The sequence below is a fragment of the Ammospiza nelsoni genome, chromosome 5 (assembly GCF_027579445.1).
Source record: "Ammospiza nelsoni isolate bAmmNel1 chromosome 5, bAmmNel1.pri, whole genome shotgun sequence".
NCBI classification, from domain to species: Eukaryota; Metazoa; Chordata; class Aves; order Passeriformes; family Passerellidae; genus Ammospiza; species Ammospiza nelsoni.
Window position 1 is genome coordinate 64030183 of NC_080637.1, and position 12433 is coordinate 64042615.

The window sequence follows — 12433 nt, forward strand, 5'->3', positions numbered from 1 at the left end:
GATGAAGGGCATCAGGAAGAGTCACCCCCATGTAACATGTCAGGCCTGTCCCAGCTCTGGGCTGCTTTCAATAACCTCTTTCATCGTGCAGTGTTTGTGGGGGGCTGCCCAGACCCCTGAAAGATGACATTGCAGCTTTTTCCCTGCTGTCCATGGTAGTTTTCCAGGCTAATTGCATGCTAGTCTGGCCCCATCCCCTGCTGCTTGCTATCCACACAGCAATGGCTGTACAAAAACCACAAAATGCTCTTTAAGGGCAAGTGGGTAGTTGTCACACTAATGCCTTCCTCCCCCTGAATACCCCTGGCACCAGACCAGGCAGGGCTGTGAGCAGAGCTTGCCAGTTGTTTAAGTGGTCTCTCTCATTCTGAATTAAAAGAATTAAAATTCCTGGTGGATCATAGGTTGCAGTCATGACAACAAATTTTATCCCTTTATCTTCTTTCTGTAATTGTCTTGTAATTCAGATATGGAGCCAAACAAAGCCCTTCAAATTTTTTTTCAAAACCCCTCATGTTTCAGGTAATAGTGGCATTAAATGAAAAAGCAGAATAAATGGTCATCAGCTGTATATGTTTTATACCTGGTTTTCTCCTGGGAAACTGGAAATCTCTTGGCTGTGCAAGTCAGTAGGGCTTTTGTTCAGTGGTATTAGAGGGAATTTTGCTAACCTAAAAGAAGTGGGGATAATCACTAACAGGAGTTCTTGTGCAGTCTATACCTGTAATAGTTAAAGGGAAGGCTGCTGAAATTTATTCTGACAATTGCAGATACAGCATTGGAGGAATCATTTGAATTATTCATTCTACAACAAGGAAGCAACCCACTTTTCTTCTCTTTAGAAATGAAATCTCCATCTGCTTTAAAATATACTTTTATAGGTTGCTTTCCCATAATTTTGCTGTTTCAAGACTTCTATTATAATTATCCTTGAATGTAGATTTTTAAAGAAAATTATTCTGAATTCCAAAGGAAAGGATAAACTGATTTCTTACATGAACTGCTACTTGTAGAATAAGTTTAATGAAATTCAGCTTTCTTTCATAAATAATGCAGCACTTGCATTTGATTAGGTGAAGCCTAGAGGAATTTCTACCTAATCAGATGCATAGCAAGAAGGATATTGCCTGCAGATTGTTACCATTATCAGTGGTGGTGACAAGGAAAACACAGCCCTATATATGTCCAGATAGAAAGCTTTGTTTCTTAAGAGAAGTTGCAAAACAAGCTAGAAAAGCCAACAATTTATCTCTTGCATCCCAGTGTCTTCAGAGTGATGGCTTATAAAATAAAGTGTGGATTCTGAGTGTTGCCATTGTTGTGGCACAGAGACTCCAGGTTAATTGGAGACCTTCCTGCCTTGGTATGTGTTTCTAAGCCTTCTAAGAAATAAATACATTCTTCATATGAATGAAGAATGGAGAAGGGACAATGTTTGCATTAGAGAACTTACAATCATAACAAGTTAAAACTGAATATCAGGACTTGTTGAGATCAATTCCAGAAGTCTTGATGAGCAGCACAAATCTCCTGATAATTCAGAACAGGAGAAGTAAATGAGTCTCCCTCCATTACAACAAGAAAAAAATCAAACAAGTTTGGTGTATCTGCAAGTCTTGCAGAACCATTTTGAAAGTTCTTGAGTAAATGTTGCTTCATTTGGTAGCTTGTTTTCAAGTTTTGTGTTCCTGCATGAATCCTGCCACAAGCCTGTTCTGCTGTGTTTTTACTCCCAGGGAACTGTTGTTAACAGCAGTGGGTGTGCCTGAACAAAGGGCAGTTTAAATAGGGCTGCTTGTCCTTTACTCAACATCCATATTAATAAATAAAAAAAAATGATCTGGTGCACATTCTCTAGCCCTGAGGTCAACTGGCATAAATTGACCTGGAAGTATTCAGTAAATGTTTGTGTACTCTGAGAGACAGTGGCCAAGTCCAAGTTGGTTTTTGGGACCAAACCCTGATCTGGGCTTAGGCCTGGACTGCTCCTTGCAGCTATTTGAGGGTGGTGTGAAAGCCACATAAACAGAAAGAGGACAGGTTTATATGGGATTTTAGGAAGAAATTCTTTACTGTAACAATGTTGAGGCACTGGAGCACACTGTTCATAGAAGCTGTGGATGCCCCATTCCTGACAGTGTCCAAGGCCTCGTTGGATGGGGCTTTGAGTAACCTGGTCTGGTAGAAGGAGTCCCTGTCCATAGTGGCTGGGCATTGGAACTGATGGTCTTTAAGGTCCTTCACACCCCAAAACATTCAATGATTCTGTAACAACGTGGATGGTCATGGGCTCAGACTCTGGCTCTCAGACGTAATGCTCTTTTAGGCCTGGTTGTTCTGCTGAACTCAGTTGAGTGGCAGCTTGCTCTACCACCATAACAAAGTAATATTCCAAGTAAAATATCTGGAGAGAAATGAAAGAGCTGAACCCTAGCAGCAAAGCCCAACAGCACCACCTTATCTCGCTGTGGTCAGAATTTCTGGTAACTTTTGTTCAGACATGTAAAATTGCAGATCTCATAAGTTCTTCAGGCCAGATGCTAAGCAGGTAATTTGTGCTTGCTGAGGTTCTGGGTTTTCACTTACTTTTCTTGGAAAGGGGAGTGAGATGTAATGAATAAATGTAAAACATAAGAAATAGAGCCCAGGATACATGGGAGACATGTTTGCATCCTGTGATTTGCTGTTGGGAGGTTTTAGCACTGAGCTCAGAAGTGTATTTATGGAGCTGCTGGTCAGAACTATGCAATTTAAAGGTGAAATCTGTTCCCTTTTTTAATCTTGAGTTTTCATTCCACTCCAAATTGGTGCAAGCAAATCTCCTGGGCCTAAAATGCCACAGGAGCACTAAAGGCCAAGAACAGAATTAATTTCTGAAAGTTTGAGAGAAAAACCATCAGGTTTAGGGCTGTAAAATATTAATCTGTTTCTGACTTTCCCAAGAGTTGTCTGAAATCCTTTTGCCCACTCATAACTCAGGTGACTTCATGTCAAATACTGGAGCTGTTTTATGTGTGAGTACTGACAGAAGTAGTGCACACTTTTATCATAGCCATCTGGTAAAAAAGGCTGAAAAAGTTAACTCCAAGACCTTTTTCTTTTTTTCTTGGTCCAAAACAATGTCAAAGTCCCTTGGAAGAAATGGGAAACAAGACTGAGCCTGTGGTCATTTGCCCTAAGATGGTCTTTGTTCAAGATTCAAGTTTTTAAAAAGCACGTGGCTGCATCCCTGAACAATTTCTCCTCAAATGTGTGGCTTTGCAGTCCTTATTTGCTAGGTGAAAAAAGGACTTGAGCTTTTTCTCTTACTTAATGGTAGGAAACATCCTGGTTTTGTTAGTGGTTCATGCCCATTTCTCTCAGAGCTCCCTTGAATGCTTCCAGCTTCACCCCCAAATAAGACCTTGCCAAAATAATTTATGAGCTGTGCAGTAAAAATGTGACTGATACAAATGTTGCAGAAGTGTATAAAATGCTAAATTATTCATGGTACTTAAGCACAGAAAATCCTAGGGCTGAACTGACATGGTGAAAAACTCCAGGCAAAATACCCACAGTGGAGAGTCTTGAATTTAAAAACAATTGCAAACTTTAGTCGGGCTATACTAGAGAATTCTTAATCCCTTCTACCTTTAAATGCCCCTTCTCATGCTGTACCCTGTGCTTTCATGGCCAACTACTTTTAATGTCATTTTCCACATCACTTTCCCATGATCAGGGACCTGAGGCAAAGAACTGTCAGATGCCTTGGTCTCAGAGCCTCAGACCTTCTCACACAGCTGGTCTCCAGGGACCTCTGTGGGTGTCTGTCAAAAATTTATTTCCTTATCTTAATGACCCTCAGTTTTCACCTACCTATCAGACCAAAGGGTCCTGGATGCTTTCATCAAGCCCTGGATCACTTCCACCTCTGGAGTTTTCTGGTAAAAGACCTACAAACTAAAATATTAATGTAGGAGGAGAACTTTGAGAATTTAAACTGCTGCATGGACCATGACCTTCTGCCTAATTCGTGGAGAATTTTAGCAGAGATGCATTGGGCTCAGTGATGTAACTGAAACAGGCAGATGTGAAGATCAACAGGTCAGATAAAAGGAGAACTGTGCTGAACCAAATGCTACAAGAAGCTTAGAGGATTCATACTCTTAAGCAGTCTGGTTCCAGATTATTTTACCATTTTGCTTGGTCTTGAAAGCATTGTTCAACAGTTGATTTCAGGTTTCCTTTTGCACCTTTTTATCAGTTTTATTGTGAAAAAAAATGTCAAAAACCCAACAATAATTTTAAACAGTATTGTGTTGGATTCTGTGTGTATCAAAACCTATTTCCAATGGAAACATTTTTTGACAAGGCAGTTCTTGCTTGTTGCAAAAGCATTTTGAATAAAAACATTCAGGCTGCTTTAGTCACTATGTCTTTTGCTTGAAGGGTATGATAGGTTTTCAGTTTATTCCATTTGTTTCCAAATGTTCCATCTTGCCCTGGAGATGTATAGGAACCATAGGAAATCTGATGGGGAGTTGAAAAGGTCCTCAGGATCCCAACTGAGCTGCAGCAAATTAAGGGAAAACAGGGTTATTTGACTGACATTCTTCCCTCTATTGAAAGCCAAACAGCACTGGTGGCAGAGTCAGCCACATCAGCTTTATTTGTTAATGAATGAGCACCTGTAACTTGCCATTCCATTTTTGCCAGGCTGTACCCTCGTCACGCAAGTGCTCTCAACAACCTGGGGACGTTGACCAAAGACGTGGTGGAGGCCAAGGACTACTACAGACGGGCCCTTCAGCTCAACCCCCAGCACAACCGAGCGCTCTTCAACCTCGGCAACCTGCTCAAGTAAGTTGAGTGCAGGTGGGGCACCAAGAAAATTCACATTGCCCCTAAACACCTCACCAAAGTAGTTTTTTTCCTGCCAGCTGGTGAAGAAATGGTGTCATTTCTTAGTGCCATCCAAAAGTGCTGGCACAGAGGTGTGGTTTATTGTGGATATCCCTCTGTGTTGTGCCGCATCGCTCCGGGTGCTGTTCACGAGTGTGTTCCAGTTGTAGGAAATTCATTTGTTCCAGGCATCAGAAATGAGTTGCCTAAACCCACCTAGGCACCTGAGATCCCCATCCTGGTGGAGATGTGTGAACATCTCCAGAAGAGGAAGCTGTATTTTTCAAAGGTAGGCATCAGATGCCGAGCTAATAAATAACACATATCCAAAAAATCCCTCTCTTCAAGTTCCCACTTCTCCTCATTAGCTGTATATGTATAGTTTAGGCATAAGCACCTTGTGGTGAGATGCTCAGAGCAGCAGAGTTCATTCCCCTGCAGAGCAGGTAGGTCTGGATTTGAGGGGAAGGCTGGTTTCCATCCCTGAACAGTTAAAAACAAGTTGATGAGCTCATTACTTCACTTGTTGTTAAGAGTTCAGCCTGTAGCAAGGAGAATAGCAGACAATCATAATCATGCAAATTAATTTTACTAACCACATCTAAAGACTAAACTTAGATCTGTACAAGAAGTCAGTATGATAAGATCTGCAAAGGGTTCAATTTAAAAAAGTAAAACAGCTCTCTTCAGCACCAGCAAAAAGGTCCTTGGTTTTGTGAGGATATTGTGGTGTATTTGCTGACAGAACTGCATAAACTACAGCAGGAAAAGTACTTTTTTTCTGATATGAACTGCCCTTATTTTGCTGATAATAGGTCTTGGTAAATCTTTTAGAGCAGACAGTGCTGGTTAAACTGTGACAGGCTTAGTGTGGGACTGGTTTTAAAGTGGCACTGTGTCATTAAAACTTGGTCTTTCTGGTCCTGAAATGTAACTTTGAGTGTGGATTTGTATAAAGGATGTTAAGTGGGATGCTGAGCTCCCTGGTCTGTTCAGAAGCAGATAAATTATCAGAATAATATTACAAGTAAATCTATTGGTTTGAGGTTAGAATATGGGAAATGAGTAATCTTAAATAGAAGGTAGGTAAGTGCTTTACTGGAAAGAGAAGGAAGGAAAGTGGTACAGTCTTGTTACAAGAGAAAAGAAAGGTCTTTGTATTATTCATCAAATTTGGTTGATTGAAATTAATTTTAGGTGGCAATGGTGTTTAAAAATGCATATTGTCTTTTAAATCCATCATGTGTACCTTAGTTACTATTCTCTGTTACGTTTTGGAGGTTTTTTTAAAATGTAAAATATTAATACAAAGGATCTGAGCCAGAAGAAGCACTGGGACATTTCATGTCAATTATGCTTAAATCTGGCCTGTCAAAGGGCTCTTATAACCCAGCAGATGGATAAAAGCTGGACTTGCTGCACTGGAAAAGCACAAAGGAGATGTGTAGGGAAAATGTCTTAGAAATGCTGTTTGTTTTCTGTGCAATATGTCATGTTTTTCACATTGTGATGCCTAAGATATTGTGTGTCCTGCTGGATTGTATGTGCTCTGCATCCTTCTGTGGTGCCACATTTTGCAGTATGTTAAATGTGTGTCATGCTTGTGCTAAACTTGTCAAAAGCAAGCACACAGGGTCATCCTGCCCTTTCCCCACATCCATTTGCTCCCATTTTCTAAACTTCCTTTAGGCTTCCGAAACAATGCAGTGCATCTGCACACAGCACTTGTGTTAATTGTATTGGAAGCTGAGTGCCTTCATCTCCCTGCTCAGTTTTAAAAAACCTGCTAAAAAATAGGTGGAGCTCACAGTGCAGGAATTAGCACATACATAAAGCAGGTGCTGCGTGGGCAGAAACTATATGAATGTCTCCCCTAAAACAGGATCCCAAACCCTTTGGCCAACACCTTTCCTAGATGATCCAGCAGGTTAGCAAAGAATATCAGCCATGCTGGAGCATGAGGGACCTTGTGAGATGACCAGACAGGTACAAGGCAGAGATTTCACATTTCCCCTTCCTACAACGATGTCTTTATTTATATTTTCTACCTGTGTCTACAATTATCCTTTCATATATATATATATATATATATATATATATATATATATATAAATGTGCATATATATGGTAGCCAGTATTCTGCAGATATTAAATCTAGTTTAATATGGGTAATAAATGAAATAAAATGGAAATCTGCAGAATATTACAGACAGATATTACTTTCTGGCTGTGTTATGAGACATTATGAAGAGTGTTTTGATTTTTAAATATATGTCAGAGAGAAGATAAATGGTCAAGCAATAAAAGCATTTTCTGTCCTCTTTACAAAGGCTTCAGAGCATGGGGCAGATCAGGAGGGGACAGATGTGCAACAGTTAAGGCATGTCTAATAACAGCACTGCTTGTACTGGGACATGGAATTGTCTGGCATGGGGAAGTCCCAGTTGAATTCTGCTGAGTTCCCTGTACCCATCCCTGCTCACAGTGTGCAAATCTGATGGTAGATCCTAGATTTCATCTCCTCTGGAGTGCTGAGAGAAGGGAAGTCCAGGATTTTGGAAGGATAATTTTGTCATTGCCATGTGGGAATCTGCCCTTCATTATTCCATGCAAATAAGTTATTTAAGCATCCATTGCTTGTGATTTAAACTTGAGTAAAAACTGTTTTGAGGACACAGGATGGAATTTATAAGTTATTTTCTGTGGAAGTCGTAGATGAAAAATGATGTTTCCATTTTCTGTTTGCACATAAAGAAGACAGCTATGTGCCAGAAGATGAATGTTCTCAGGAAGTATTGCAGGGTAATGGCTGAATAAACCTCTGGTTTTGTTTACATATCCTGAAATAAAGTTGTATGTCATCATTTTTGTGCCTAATATAAATATTGGAGAGCAGATAATTAAACAATGCTGGCAGATTTCTTACTTAAAATAGACCTAGAAGATGGTATACCTAAAAGTAAGAAATCTCTCTGCTTTCATGGTCTGTGTGATCAGTGACACAGAGCAGCCTGATGCTGCTTTCTTCTGTTTTGAGTATTTGACCCTCTGTATAAATTGAGGTTTGTTGAGATACAGATAAATTTTGTTCAGAATACCTCATGAATTTATAGGTTATGGGTATTTTCTGTAAAGAGATAAGAAACAATATATTATGAACATTTGAAATTAATGTCAATCTCAGCTTTCTGTTGCAGGAATAATGGACAAGATCTTTTTTGTGGTAGTGTATCAATCCACACCTGAAGCACTGCAATATCCAGTACCCTGCTCCTTATGAAGAAGGCCTGACATGTTTTGAGAGTGTTATGGCTTCATTTTCAAGGGGAAAATGAAATGCCTAGACACAATCTCCACTGAATCTTGAGTTTACGTTGTGTGGAGAAACACACAACGTGTCCTGAGTGTTTGTTGTTGAGATCTAGTCCCAGTTGAGCAAAGCCATTTATTCAGAAGAGGAGGAACTGTCTGCCCTCTCTGATACTCTGATACAGGCTTCTGATGTTAGTGTGCTGACACAGCCTTGTGGAACTGTCTGAGATAGATAGATAGATAGATAGATAGATAGATAGATAGATAGATAGATAGATAGATAGATAGATAGATAGAAAAACATCCATCCATCTATCTGGAAAACATCAGATAGAAATTAATGTATTAAGATTTAAGACCTTTTAGCTAGTGAAATGTTCCTTTCTTTCCTTCAGAAGCAAACTGAGTGGTGATGTTCAGTGATACTGAATGGTCTCTGCAGGGTATTCTGTGTCTCATGAAGTGCTGCACTTATCACAATACACATTGGAGACTCTGGTTAAAAACCACCACAAACTCTGGCAGTCTAATTTTTACAGTAGATGAAAAAAATAACTTAGGTTGTTATTATAACCTAGGGTCCCCAGAGATCATTTGGAGATCAAGGTAGCTGCTCAGAGCAAGTCTGATTGGATCAGATTGTTCAGGGCTGTGTCCAGCTGAATCTTGGATCCCTCCAAGAACAGAGATGCCACAATCTCTCTGTGTGACCTGTTCCAGTGTTTGACCACCCTTGTGGTGAGAAATACTTTTCCTGATATCAAATCAGGATGTCCCATGTTCCTTCTCTGGCATCTGTTGCCTCTTGTCCTGTCACTGTGCACCTCCACAAGAGTTTGGCTCTGGCTTTGCTGTATCCTTGTAAAAATTTGTTCAAACAGTTGTGGGGCCTTTGTTGATTTTTGTGTTTCGGGCTTTAGTACAGTCTCAATAACTTCACAAAATAAAAGATGAAAGTTACCAAGTCCTTTAGAGCACTTATTCCTGGGTTGCTCTCTGCTGCACATGAAATTTGCTCCAGTGCTAGCAGCCCCGTGCATTGCCAGGCTTTGGCTGGGTGTTTAACCTGGTGCTTCTCCAACTTGCAAAAATATGAGAGAGATGCTCTCAGTGGAAAGAGCTGTTCCTTGTTTTCAGCTTGAGCATGCTGATTGTAGAGGCAAGGCTGTGGGCTTAGGTGGGAGAGGGAGTCAAGAGAGGGCATTGTAAATCAGGGTAATTTGGGTAAAAAGTTGGAATAAGTGGTCACATATTGCTCCTGTCAGATGAATTTGTTCTTCTTTCTATCACAGAAAAGATGTGCATTACCTAACTATTCCTGCTCCAGATCCCCAGTTTATGGTAAATTAGTGCATTGGACTGCTCTTTCAATGCTCTGTGCTCTCCCAAATTGCAGGAGATTTTTATATGAGATGGCCTTGATCCTGCAAAGGGTTGGCCTTGAGCCAGGAAAGCACTTCAACCAGTAGTTAATTTTCAACTTGCATGCATAAAAGTTAAGTACACATTTAAGTGCTTGGCCAGAGCACTTGGTATCTTGCAGGCCTAAGCCCTCTGAGAAACTACTGGATCTGCCTTTTTTAATGTGATTCAGTCTGTCACATAAAAAGATGCCATAATCTTTCCCTCTTTACCCCCACTTTCAGGAGGCAAACATTGTTCTTGGATCAAATGGAGAAAAAAAAGAGGCCATGTTGGAATGAAAGAGTAATTAAGAGGGCTGCCCCATGTTCAGAGTGAATGCTTGTGGTTAATGGGAACTTTTACTGCTGTTGAGTGGATCACTTAATCCTTTTATTTCTGTAGTGGGCATTTCCTACATTTTCTGCCAAACATCAATACCTTTATTAAGCAGTCATCTGGTTTTGATTTATAAAAATGTGTGTCATGAAACTCCAGCCAAGGGATCCCAAAGTTTTATAAATTGACAAGCTAGCTGGACTTTAATTAGTGTAGGAGAAAAGTGGTTCTTTATTTGTTTTTGCTTCATTCGTGTAATTTATGTGGAACAGCACTGGAAGAAGAAAAAGACTAGCACAACTGGTTTTACTTAGCTTAATGCACAGGCAAAATATTCTTCCAGTTACACAACTAGAAAGGGGAAAAATCTGCAAAGCCACATATATTATCAGCTGAAATTTGCACCTTATAAACAAGATCTGGTTACTTGACCATGCCTCTCAGATGAAATCTAAGGCCAAAGTAGCAAGGTGTTCACATATTTTCTGTTTCCCCAGAGCCCTTTGTTTCTTTTTCTAAGCCCTCCTATTCGTATTCTTTGTACACCCAGCACAAGGAAAATGTTGTTTCAGCCCAGCTAAACATCCTTAGATGTTTGTTCAGGAAACCTTCTCATTTTTCAAAGGGGAGAAATTGTAGCTCAAATAAATAAACATCCCAAGGTTTTTGTTAGGGAAACCTTTTCCATTTTCCATAGCAATAAATGCAGAGCAATGCTAGGAAAAAACCTAGCTCATCAGCACAGCCATCTTTCAGCTGTCTCCATTCATATTCCTTGGGATCTGAAGGATAGAACTTCTCCAGCCTAATCATCGACTTGCTGAGGAATTATTTAGAGATCCAAGGCAGATTTAACTTGGACGTATTTTAATTTCAAAATAATGGAGTTGCAAGTGGATCTGTAAGAGACTCCTCAAGGTTTTAGTAAAGGAAATGAAGGATTTCAGTGCCTCCAGCCTACTGAAGTGAGAGGGAATGTCCTGCTCCCAGATCACAGTGCCTCCATCCTCTGGTGCCCTCCCTTCAGATACTGAAGTGTATTGATTCATTAAATCCTCTGTCCTGAGGAAGTGCTGGGTGCTCACATTGTGGAGAGGAGGCATGAATGAATCATTTAGTCTTTGTTGAAAAGGGCAAGCCGGGCACTTGCACTTCTCTTTAAAGTAGTTAATCAGTGGGATAACCTCAACAAGTGCTTACAGGAATATTCCTTTCTGTTTTTTTTCTCTTCTTGCTGCAGGTCCCAAGGGAAGAAGGAGGAAGCTGTAATCTTGCTGCGGGACTCCATTAAGTACGGCCCAGAGTTTGCAGATGCCTACTCAAGCCTGGCCTCGCTGTTGGCTGAGCAGGTAACAGGGATGGCTCGGGCCCTGTGCCTTGGTGTGCATGCACTGCTGCCACAGCCACAGCCCCTCCTGCACCTTCCAGCCCTGCATTGCTGCCACAGCCCCTCCTGCACCTCCCACCCTGCACTGCTGCCACTGCCACAGCCCCTCCTGCACCTCCCACCCTGCCTCACTCAGCCATGGTGGCAGGCATGGGCCCACGCTGTCTGCACAGAGCTCTCAGGCTGCTCTGCAGATGGCTTTTCCAGGATGGGAGGCAACTCATCCACAGTGAGTAATTGCACCCACGTGGTGTGGCTCTGAATTAAATCACTGCTGAAGTTGTGAGTAAATCCCCTCCCTGCCTCTGTGGAGAAGTCTCAATCCATGGCACCTTGGATGTTGTGACAGCAGGAGAGGCGAGCTTCCCCTCACACACACACGCCTACACAGATAGCCTGGAGATTGCATAATAAATCATTGCAGAGCTGGGGATTGTCACAAACCAGGTGGCCTCTGCAGCCCAGATTCTGCCCCTTGCGCACACACACACACAGGGTACAGCCCCTGATTACTGTGGTAGATGCTCACGAGGTGGGAGGGCTCCCTAGCTTTATGTTGCTCTTAATGAGCGGCTGTTCAATATTTTATTTAACCTCGTGGTTCAGGTGCCTCCAGGCCTTATTTGCTGTGCATGGCCCAGGCTGTGCTCTGCAGGCAGGATTACTCATTTCCTCTCAGGCCTGCTCCCCACGCTCATTACTTAGACTCTCCCTACTCGCTGGAGTTAGATAATTTATTTCTGCAACATCCCTGTGAAGTGAAATGCTGTCCCCACAGAGGAAAAGAGAACTTGAGGAACAAAATCCTTGAGTTCAGAAGGAGTCATGGAGGCGTGGGTGCCCACACTGGGACCACTGAGCTCTCCTTCCCTGAACACCTGCAGCAGCAGCAAGTGAGGGGTGCTGTGCTTTGTGCCATGGTCCCACTCTGGGGCTCTGGGGGTGGATGACAAGGTCCCTGTAACTTCACAGCTCCTGCACAGCTCTGCAAACCTTTTGAAAACTGATTTTTTTTCCTCCTTCAGTTTTCAGATCTAATTGTTCCATAGCATGGGGTGCTGAAGCTTTCTTAAAATATAAATACAGACAAAGCAAAATGGTATCTTTTGCTCT

General features: G+C 41.5%; 1 protein-coding gene across 1 annotated transcript in view; it reads left to right on the plus strand.

Annotated features, from left to right (window-relative positions):
• The window catches only part of TMTC1 (transmembrane O-mannosyltransferase targeting cadherins 1), a 143761-nt gene that overhangs the window by 112350 nt on the left and 18978 nt on the right, over positions 1–12433 (plus strand). Inside the window, exons 12-13 of the mRNA XM_059471576.1 lie at positions 4696–4839; positions 11174–11282. Coding sequence (XP_059327559.1) covers positions 4696–4839; positions 11174–11282 — 253 coding nt within the window. The remainder of the gene's footprint in view (positions 1–4695; positions 4840–11173; positions 11283–12433) is intronic.